Below are 11,381 nucleotides of genomic sequence, written 5' to 3' on the forward strand. Positions count from 1 at the left end.
ATAGGAAAATTCGAAATTGGTAGGTGAGATTTTACTACGAATTAACGACGAAATATGGGTAGTTAGACAAGATAAAAAACGTGTGTCACCTAAAATTAGGTAACACTCGCAAAAACCACGTAAATATTTTCCTCGTTAATTACACGTTAATTATTACGTGTTCATTACGACGAAATGCTGTTTCCTCGTAAAAACGACGTTCCTTTACGTTTGGTTTACGACGAAACTCTTTCGTTGTTAATTAACGACGAAATAACGTGTTTATTGTCTTTTCACGTAACTTCCTCGTAAAGGCCTCGTAATTTTACGAGGAAATTATTTCGTCGCTAACTTTCGTCGCTAAGCCCGTGTTTTCTTGTAGTGAAAATCCGTCCTACCACTAGCCCACCTATAAGTGGTTAAAGTCAACCTTAATCCAGTCAGGAAGTAGTACAAGACTAAAAAAAGTAGTACAAGACTATACTATTATTCTGTGGCAAACCTTAATCCAAATCGTGTGAACACTACGTGAGTGAGCCTGGTGCTAATCATCATCGGTGTGGTTTTATAGAATAATGTTTTTATTTTCTGTTTCATTGATGAATTTAAAAAGGTTCGCGAAGTGTGGTTAAGCGTTCGCGACACTCTATGCTAAGGAAGGTACACGGTCTAATGAACATGTTTGGCTGGGGAATACTAATCATCATCGGTGCCATAGTGGCACGAAAGTGGAAATTGCACAAAACCACCCCCTCCTTGTTTATGGTCGACCTTTCTGACCTTGTTTTATATTGTCACATCGCTATCCAAATCACCGGCTTTCTCCTAGGTTTAATTGGCATCATTTGCGGTTTGTTTCTCGAAAACCAAACCAACGCCAATAATGTTTCCACGCACAAAGCCCTTGGGATAACAATACTTGTCATGGGCGTTCTCCAGGTTCATCTTTTTTATCACTCAAAATTCGAATAAACTACCAAAATAACACCCAATCAACATAAAAATCTGTTTTGTTTATCGGCATTGCAGGTCCTAGCGTTGCTTGCTCAACCGGACAAAGAATCGAAATACAGGAAATATTGGAACTGGTATCATCACAACATAGGAAGAGTTATGATAATACTCACCATTTTTAACATCTTCTATGGTATTCATCTCGGTAAAGCTGGCACTTCCTGGAATGTCGGTTACGGTTCTGCGGTTAGTGTCTTGGCTTTGGTTGCTATTGTTCAAGAAGTTAGAAACTTCTTGAACAACAAAGAATTTTTTGATTTTCCAGCATGATATTTACTATCTATAAAAGGAGAGTGTGATGTATTTATTGAACATTGATTGACTCAACACTTGGAATGATGTGTTTTTCCACTTTATACTTTCTAGTACATTTGCCATCTCAAGAATGTATTTCTGGGTTTTGTATTCTCATTATTTTATATACTAGAGTATTTTCACGATCCGAGGCACCGAGCAAGTATGAACCACCTTCGCTGTTCACATTTTATATTACTAGAGAATTTTCCCACATTTTAAGCAACGACCAGAGGGAGACAAATTACTGAAACTTGCTTCCCACGACACATACTTATACTATTTGCTTATATGTAAAAAAGAGTGATATACTTTACTAATAAAAAAAACAACAGAACTTTAATACAAAATATTCGAATTCTCAACTGCCTCCTTCTGTCATAAAACGACACAAATCATATAATATAATTCATTCTCATCGTCATAATCATGATCCTCCACTACTTTCATATTTCAGATCCGGGGAGAGAAAATGAAGATGAATCTTTATTCTTCGGTTTCTTTCATCTTATTCACCTTGATCGCTCTTCAATAGGCCTATTCGTTTCGTAATCGCCAACTTCTAGCGACAGCGTCAAAAAATTCAACCTTTATCACCGCAATATTAATCACCGGTGAGAAATCCCAGACCTATTTTCAGTCGCAGCGGCAAGGGCCATGCAAAAGGAAAAAAGAAATAGTTTTATAAGAATTTTAGGATATGCCCATTTACATTTGGTTAAAACTTGGTTATCTAATATGTTGTGCCAAATGTTGTTACATTTGATATATTCAACCCTGCATTGTAACCTAGGTGAGACTTAGGTGGAGTAGTTGCCATATACAAAAGTTAATTTTTATTATTTTCTAGAAATTTGAGAAAATGACCTACGCACATTGGATTGAAAGCTTGGTTATCTCATACGCTGTGCCACATGTTGTCACATTTGCTACATTCCTCCCCTGATTGTAACCCGAAATAAAAATAAATACATATATGTATATATTAATGCTTTGGTCTGAAAACTCCATTTCAGTTAATCAGAGTCAATGAATGTGGCAAACGAAATCAGTAACGAGCTGAAACTTGAAAGATTAACCCGATATAGGAAGTGAAAATATTTATTAGTCCCATTTTCAAATGTAGCATAGATCTTTATTCTAACCAAAAACGAACTCTAACGGCATAATTGTTTACAATTTATTGATTTTTTCAACTGGTTCCTCTCACACACTCTCGTACTCTATATATATATATGTTATTTTCGTCGTATTCATCCTCAACATTCCATTTATTTTCCTTTACGTTCAGAGAGATGACGAAGATGAAACTTTGCTCCGTTTCTTTCATCCTTAGCGTAATTGCTATTCAGTTTCTACATCTGTCCACCATAGTTAATGGCCTGCAGCGAGCTATGGATTCGTGCAATTCAACCCTACCTCTCCAGGACCTCGCTCTCGACGCGAGCCTACTTCAATGCGTCGAAGTTTGGACAGACCAGAATTACATCCTCCGAGTAAGCTCCATTTCCAAAATTTGAAAGAGTTTTTGGAGTTACACTTAACATAAAATTGGATATGATGGTAACCAAAAAAAATCTAGTCAAGTTCGTTTTTCCGCTGACCATTTTTCTTTGCCTAACGATGAAAGTATAGGTTAAAAACTACACAGTTTTTTTTTTTTTTTTTTGTAACAACACAGTTATTTGTTTGTTTAATTGTTTGTTTAATTGTTTTACAGACCGTGTGATTTTTCCTGCGTAACATGTTATATTTTTTAGATAGACGTATAGTTGATCAAAATATAACTAGTAGACATCCCTATAATTAATCAAATATAGGTTTTGAACGATTTTTTTTGGTCATATAACTTTTGTTAGTCTCCCCCAGTCATGTTAAATTTATAATTGGAGATCTAATTTATCAATTAAATTTCTAGTTTTCTACAAACTTGTGAATTATAATTTTGAAATTCTATACTATTATTTAGCACGTTAAATAGGTGAATATCCATTTACCAAAAAACATTTCCCTTTTTTCTTCTTAAATTTTGCATGTACACTTAATAGCATCATTTTTTATTTTGTTCAAATAAAATATTTTATATATTGACCTTTAATTACTCTTTTTTGACATCATATTTACGTTTACTTAATTAATGGATTTTAAAATTTCGCGCGCACAGTACGCTAAAACGGTGGAAAACACATGGAGCTTCATCCTATCAACGCTGGATTCCAATGCCTACATCGTATTACGATTCAGAGTCGAGAGAGAAAGAAGAAGATGAGAGAGAGAGAGTTTATTAGAAATGAAAGATATTTTCATTAGTGTAAACGGTCACTGTACAATTTCTATATATACAAGTAATTTTACTAAACCAACTAAACCAATTCTATAATTAGATTGAACCAGCGAAAGGAAACCGGATCAATAATCATTCTTCTCCAATAGTCCCCCTCAAGATGAGCTGTGTATATCAATCATGCTCATCTTGGACATAAGATGAAGAAACTGATGAGGAAAGAGAGGTTTAGTAAGAATGTCTGCCACTTGATCTTCAGAACGAACATGAAGAGTGCGAAGTAAACCTTTATCGAGCTTCTCTCGAACTGTATGACAGTCTAGCTCAATATGTTTAGTCCGCTCATGGAAAACCGGGTTCGTGGCTATGTAGATAGCAGCAGTACTATCAGAGTATAGCACCGGAAGAGGAAGACGATGAATACGCAAGTCACGAAGTAACTGACAAAGCCACATCATTTCGCAAGTAGCTAACGCCAGAGCTCGATATTCAGCCTCTGCTGAAGACCTTGAGACAGTAGGCTGTTTCTTTGATCGCCAGGATATCAAAGAAGAGCCAATGAACATCGCGAAACCAGTTGTTGAACGACGACTATCCTGACATGATGCCCAATCTGCATCTGCAAAGCCTTTGAGAGTGAGATCATCTTCAGCAGAGTAGAACAAGCCGCGTCCAAGAGTTCCTTTAATGTACTCAAGAACTTTATACACTGCATGAAGGTGAGGAAGACGAGGAGCAGATGAATATTGACAAAGTTTGTTGACGGCAAACGTAATGTCCGGACGAGTGATAGTGAGGTACATCAAACGTCCCACCAAACGCCTATATCGTTCTGGTGTATCAAGAAGATCACCATCTGTCTTGGAGAGCTTGAGATTAGGAACCATAGGTACAGAGGATGAACGACAAGACAACATGCCTTCAGATGTCAAGAGATCGAGAGCATATTTTCGTTGACATAAAGAGATCCCACTTGAATTTCGAGCAATCTCTAATCCCAAAAAATATTTCAGAACCCCAAGATCACGAAGTTTGAAACATTTCTTGAGATCACTTGTCAACCGCATAGCCTCATCATCACTCGTGCTAGCAATAATGATGTCATCCACATAGACTAACACGACCACAAATTCATCAAGGAGACCTTTGACAAATAGAGTATGATCACCACTACACTTCTTGAAACCCATCATAAGCAGAGATTCAGAAAATTTACGAAACCATTGTCTCGAAGCCTGTTTTAAACCATATATCGATTTCTTGAGTCTCAATGTAGCATGTTGAGGAAGAGAGTCCCCCTGTTTGGTTAGTCTATCAGCATAGCCATCAGGGAGTTTCATATAAATCTCTTCATCAAGATCCCCATTGAGAAATGCATTTGAAATATCAAGTTGATGCAAAACCCATCGCTTAGAAGCCGATATTTTCAACAACAACTTGATAGTAACCATCTTGGCAACAGGTGAAAAAGTTTCATTAAAATCCAACCCTTCTTTCTGTGTGTATCCCTTGGCAACAATTCGAACTTTTCGTCTGTCAAGGGTGCCATCAGCATTGAATTTAATTGAATATAAGACTCTGCAACCAACTTCTTTCTTTCCTTTCGGTAGACTAGTAACTTCCCAAGTCTTTGTAGATTCCATAGCACCAAATTCCAAGTCAGAAGCATCACACCAATCTTTATCTATCTGAGCCTCAGCATAAGAAGTGGGAATAGAAATTTTAGTGATGGAGTTTATGTAAGCGGAGTGAGATAAGGAAAGTTTAGAGTGAGTAATGGTAGGTGAAAGAGGTGGAGTAGTGTCTGATGCAAGTGCATAACAATGGTAATCCTGTAGATGAACAGGTACTCTTTTAACACGAGTTTTAGAAATTTCTGATGGTGAGATAGGAATGGAAGGAGGAGAGGGTGATGATAAAGAAGAAGAAGGAACAAGAGGAGGCTCAGAAGATGGTGTGATCCACTCTGGTACATGAAGATTAGGACCTTTCTTCAGTGGAAAAATATCTTCATGAAACACAACATTACGAGAGATAGACATCTTGTTTGTTTCTAAATCCATAATCTTGTAACCTTTGTAGCCAGCAGGATACCCAAGAAATACACATGCCCTGGAACGAGGAAGAAACTTGTGACGTTGCTTGGGTGAAGTTGACCCATAACACAAGCAACCAAAAGTCTTCAGTCTAGAGAAATCCGGAGCAGAGCCAGTAAGTATTTCAAACGGTGTCTTGTGTTTCAGAAGCTTAGATGGTGTTAGGTTTATCAAGAAAACCGCAGTGAGAACACAATCTCCCCAAAGTGAAAGAGGAACGTGAGACTGAAACATCAATGCTCGAGCAACATTGAGTATGTGTTGATGTTTCCTCTCCACTACTGAGTTTTGCTCAGGTGTCTCAGGACATGAGTGATACGCAGTGATACCATGATCTCGATAAAACTTTGTAAAGTTGAACTCTTGCGCATTATCTGAGCGAACAGACTTAACCTTAGTATCATACTTCTTTTCCATCTGTGTGATGAAGACTGGAAAGAGATGTAAAACCTCATCCTTTGTGCGTAACAAATAAACCCATGTCGCTCTAGAGTGATCATCCACAATAGTTAAGAAGTAACGATATCCTTCATTAGTCTCAACTGAAAACGGACCCCAAATATCAATATGCAGTAGCTCAAAATTGTCTTTACAAATGTTATTGTGAGAGATGTAAGACAATTTCCTCTGTTTTGAAAGATGACAAGTATGACAAAACGAGCTGCCTTTATTCTTTAATCTTGAGGTTCCGAGAGCTGTAGAGATTGCATCCAACTTCTTATACGACGGGTGACCAAGTCTCTGATGCCAAGTACTCACATCAACGACCGAATGGACTGAGATTGGAGATGAGTGAGTATCCAAGACATAGAGTTTTCCAAGGCGTCTACCCTGACCAATCGTCAACTCCTTGATAGGATCCTGAATCGTGCAAGAAGAAGGATCAAATGTTACAGAAGAACCAATATCATCAGTCAAAGAACTTATACTTAGAAGATTCAATCTGAACTCTGGAATGAAGAGCACATTATGGAGAAGAATGTGCTCATTCAAACGTATAGTTCCTACTCCACTAACTCGAATAGTGGAACCCGTAGGGAGATTAACAGAGCTTGTAATAGAAGAGTCCATGGAGATAAAAAGATTCTGATCATGTGCAACATGATGTGTTGCTCCAGAATCAATCACCCATGTTTGAGTAGACAGACGATGTTGAGCAACCATAAGGATACCAACAAAGTTATAAGTCGTAGGAGAAAAAGAGATACCAGAAGTTGATGGAATTTCTTCAGGGTGAATCGAACCTGAAGGAGCCTGTAGTTGAGAGCTGAACAAGGCAATAAACTGCTGGATCTGATCTTTGCTTAAGTTTCCAATCATGTTTTCAACCGTCTGAGATGGAGCAGCAGCAGAGGAAGGTGTGGGGAGTGTAACCTGAGCAGCTGTTTTAGCAGAAGATCCACTCTTCTCAGACGCTTTGTACTTGGAGACAAAACCTGGTGGAAAACCATGTTTCTTGTAGCAACGTTCAGCTATGTGTCCAACACGTTTGCAGAACGAGCATATAGGACGTCTCTTATTTGGACCTGTTTGAACATATGAGATCATTTGATCAGTCATGGATGAATTCTCAGAGACTTGAAAGGAAGCCTGAGCCGGAGCAATTGCAGAGAACCCTCGTTGACTATCATCTTGATCGAGAATGTTGTATATTTCCACCAGAGAAGGAAGTACTTTCTTCATTATGATCTGACGTCTGATGATAGCATAAGACTCATTGAGACCAGCCAAAAATTTGACAATCTTGGCACGCTCTGCCTTTAGCTTAAGTTGTGCAGCATTACCACAGATACATGGTCTCTCCGGTTCATCAGTGCTTTCCAAATAATCCCATAGCGTTTTCAACTTTGTGTAATACTCCGAGAGAGACATGGAACCTTGACGAAGATCTTGTATCTCTTGCGTCAAGTTAAATGTTCTCGGGAGATTAGTCATGTGAAAACGTCCATTGAGATCTTTCCAAATATCTGCAGCATCATCCAAACGCAAAATACTTCGATATATCTGTTGAGAGACAGAGTTAAGAAGCCACGACTTCACCATACTATTGCATCGTGACCACAAGCGAAAAGATGGATCTGAGATATCAGGTCGAGTTAAGGAACCATCAATGAATCCAATCTTATTTTTCGCATCTAAAGCAATACGCATAGCAGCATTCCAATCATCATAGTTAGTTCCATCGAGACGAAGAGTAATGAGTTGCAAACCGGGATGATCGGCGCTATGCATAAACAGAGGAGATTGAGCTGGATCAGTCGAGGTTGTTACAGAAGTCGGTGGAGGAGCTCCGATCTGTGGAGAGATCGTGATCGGAGGAGAAGGTGGAGGAGTTTCGACATCCGTAGCAGCTCGAGAGGAGATCCGAGTCGGAGGACGAACTGAGCTCGTAGAAGCTCGAGTACGAGTCGATCGACGAGGAATTTTCTTCAGCGAAACCATCGGAGAAGATGATCAATGAAGAAATTGATCGAAGGCGATGAGAGCAGAAGAAGAATCACGCGGAAGAAGAGCTCGATGGCTCTGATACCATATTACGATTCAGAGTCGAGAGAGAAAGAAGAAGATGAGAGAGAGAGAGTTTGTTAGAAATGAAAGATATTTTCATTAGTGTAAACGGTCACTGTACAATTTCTATATATACAAGTAATCTTACTAAACCAACTAAACCAATTCTATAATTAGATTGAACCAGCGAAAGGAAACCGGATCAATAATCATTCTTCTCCAATACATCGCGATCGGATTCTCAACCAACGGACGGATGGTAGGAAGCAGCGCAATCGTCGGGTGGATTACATCTGACGGCGAGAGTGGAGACGCGAAACAGTACTTGCTCGGAGGGATGTCGCCTAGTGATGTGATACCTGATCAAGGAGAACTGAAGATACTCAACGGTTCGTTAATGATCGAGTCAGTGTCTTCGCGTCTTTACATGAGTTTCCAGCTGATGGCGGAGCTGCCACGGGAGAACCTTCTTTACGCTATGGGTCCTGCTGATTTCTTCCCATCTTCGCCCGAGTTTAGGTTGAGAGAGCATCAGTTCATGACCACCACGACCATCAATTATATTACAGGTCAGCAAGAATCTATCTCTTTCTTTTCTAAAATTCACGTTGTTTTAATTAGTTGAAGATTTAAAGTCAAACTTGATTTAATCAATTATTCTACTAAGAAGTACGTAGTACAAGATTGTACTATTCCTTTTGAATTAATTTAGTACACACCGTGTGGCAAACCCTAATCCAAACCCGGGTGAAGCCTACGTGAGTGAGCCTTGTCTGTCACGGATTGGTGCTTACTTGAATAAGACGCATCAGCAGTAGACATTAATTATTGTAAAGTCAACTAGAACACACCTAAACTTCACTGTCGTCTGATTTTTACAACTTGGGATTTATCTGTCTACTTGTTGCGCCGGAAGCAGTTTTGCTTTTTGTGTGCTTGTACCATGCCTAGAGTCACACTTCAACGCAAAGAAAATTAAATGAATAATTTTAGTTATAAAAATAAAAATTAAATGAATAATTCTCACCTATACAATATTGCAATCATTTCATTGTGTATATATACCTGACTGAGTTAATTATCAACAATTTTGTTTTGACAACCAGTATTTGATCATGGTAAATAATTAAACCACATATTCATATCATTAGTTAGGCTAAAGATAATAAGTTGATGAGTTTCTTTTTCGTTGTAATAGGACCTGCTACAACTGGACCAACCATGTCACCAGGTCTAGCGACGACTGGGGCAGCTAAGACACCGTTGTCTCCAGCCCCTTCTCCTTCATCCGCTTACGGCCTCTCACCGTCTCTTCTCTTCTTTGTCATCAGCCTCGTTGCTTTTAAATTCTACTGATTTTTTTGCTCCTTTATATTCCCATGTCTTCATCTTCATGTGGTTTGATTTATGCATTGCCGATTCATGGTGAAAGAATAAGAAGCTTTTGTGTGCATTTTGTGATTTGTTTTTGTCTTTTGTATGTTCTTAAAAATACATGGTGATTGTTTTTTGGAGTGAGACTTAATTTGTATTGCCTCAAGTAATATTTTATTTCAAAAAATATTGTCAACCAAACACAGATACACAATCAATAAACGCCCTGTAGCAGACACAATTTTTTTTTTTTGCTTGGGTCTTCAAATGATATTTGTTTAAAGGTAACGAGTACATTTCTATATTTCTCGCAAATTTACGCAACGAGAGTGAGAGAGGTAATGAAACTTGGTCCTCAAGTCTCAAGAATTTACTAAAATGTAAAAAAGATAGAGAAATTGTTACATTACCAAAAGAAAGAAGTATTTAAAAAAAATTGTTGAATCCTCAACTACTACTTCCTTCTTTACATACACTATCTCTCATATCATATATAATACATTCTCGTCGTCATCACCATGATCATCCACTAGGACCACTACTTTCATCCTTTCAGATCCAGTGAAAGAGAGAGAGATGAACCTTTATTCTTCCGTTTCCTTCATTTTCTTCACCTTCATCGCTCTTCAAATTCTACCTCTCACCATTCAACAATCTGCTGAATCATGCAGTTCAACTCTACCGCTCAACGACCTCACCTTCAACTCAAGCCTTCTTCAATGCGTCGAAGCTTGGACTCGACAGAACTACATCCTCCGAGTAAGTGGACTTCTCCATGTCCCAATATCTTCTTAAAAAATATCATATTAAATTTCGACATATCATACAGTATGCTAGAACGGCAGAGAACACATGGACCTTCATCTTATCAGCCCCAGACTCCAGCGTCTTCATCGGGATAGGATTCTCCACCAACGGTCAAATGATCGGATCCAGCGCCGTCGTCGGGTGGTTACCTCCCGGCGGCGGAAGAGGACAGGCGAAACAATACTTTCTCAGAGGACAATCTCCGGGAGAAGTAACGCCTGACCAAGGAGATCTAGTGATTGTCAACGGTTCTTTAAAGATCGAGTCAGTATCGTCGCGTCTTTACATGAGTTTTCAGTTGACGGCGGAGACGCCGCGGCAGAGCATTCTTTACGCTAAGGGACCTGCCGGATTCTTTCCGTCTTCGCCGGGGTTTATGTTGAGGGAGCACCAATCCATGACCACCACCACCATCAATTATAATACAGGTAAAGCATTTGCCACCTTTTTTAAAACCAGTTGTTTATTTAGTTTATCTGACTAATTAATTAAGTCATTATTGAATTAATGCATTATTTGAGTGGTTAATGATCACCACCTATCTCAATAAGACAGTCTGGTAAGTGGTCACGAGTATTAACAAATGCTAATTTGGTATTGTTGCCTTCTCACGACATCATATTATGAATTTAATCAGATATTTTAGTTTAAAGAAAAACACATCTCTGACGTCAGTAAATAACTACAATTGTGATGATGACGAATTAGGAACTGGTACAAGTTTGTAGTGTTCTTCTGAAACGATTATGTTGGAGTCTGTTTCACATCATACCCACTCTATTTCAATACACCCGGTCTTTCTCAACTACTACAGTCTTTCATATAGTTTTCAAAAAAAAAATATTACTAGTATTTAGCAAAAAAAACATTATCAGTGATCCAACAAACATTCATATACTTCAGTCAAAAAAAAACATTCATATTAAGACTTTAATCGAATCTTTTCGTATACATCTTTGTTTATCTTGTGAAAAAAATTTAGAATTATGAAACATTCTTCAGTATCTAGTGGCAAATATAATTTA

General features: G+C 38.3%; 3 protein-coding genes across 3 annotated transcripts in view; 2 read left to right on the top strand and 1 right to left on the bottom strand.

Annotated features, from left to right (window-relative positions):
• Positions 1–2,591: 2,591 nt before the first annotated feature.
• Positions 2,592–9,700, top strand: LOC108807531 (cytochrome b561 and DOMON domain-containing protein At3g07570-like). Its single transcript, XM_018579816.2, has 4 exons — positions 2,592–2,783; positions 3,452–3,514; positions 8,402–8,744; positions 9,374–9,700. Exons 1-4 carry the CDS (start codon positions 2,592–2,594, stop codon positions 9,529–9,531), a joined length of 756 nt encoding a protein of 251 aa, XP_018435318.1. The 3' UTR covers positions 9,532–9,700.
• Positions 6,288–8,257, bottom strand: LOC130496189 (uncharacterized). Its single transcript, XM_056988039.1, has 2 exons — positions 6,876–8,257; positions 6,288–6,528 (listed from the first exon to the last, which is right to left on the bottom strand). Exons 1-2 carry the CDS (start codon positions 8,107–8,109, stop codon positions 6,494–6,496), a joined length of 1,269 nt encoding a protein of 422 aa, XP_056844019.1. The 5' UTR covers positions 8,110–8,257; the 3' UTR covers positions 6,288–6,493.
• Positions 9,701–10,001: 301 nt separating the features above from the next.
• Positions 10,002–11,381, top strand: part of LOC130496146 (cytochrome b561 and DOMON domain-containing protein At3g07570-like) — a 2,313-nt gene continuing 933 nt past the window's right edge. Inside the window, exons 1-2 of the mRNA XM_056987977.1 lie at positions 10,002–10,308; positions 10,379–10,784. Of these exons, the coding sequence (XP_056843957.1) occupies positions 10,126–10,308; positions 10,379–10,784 (589 nt within the window). The 5' untranslated portion in view covers positions 10,002–10,125. The remainder of the gene's footprint in view (positions 10,309–10,378; positions 10,785–11,381) is intronic.

This window comes from Raphanus sativus, chromosome 6, assembly GCF_000801105.2.
Source record: "Raphanus sativus cultivar WK10039 chromosome 6, ASM80110v3, whole genome shotgun sequence".
Taxonomy (NCBI): Eukaryota; Viridiplantae; Streptophyta; class Magnoliopsida; order Brassicales; family Brassicaceae; genus Raphanus; species Raphanus sativus.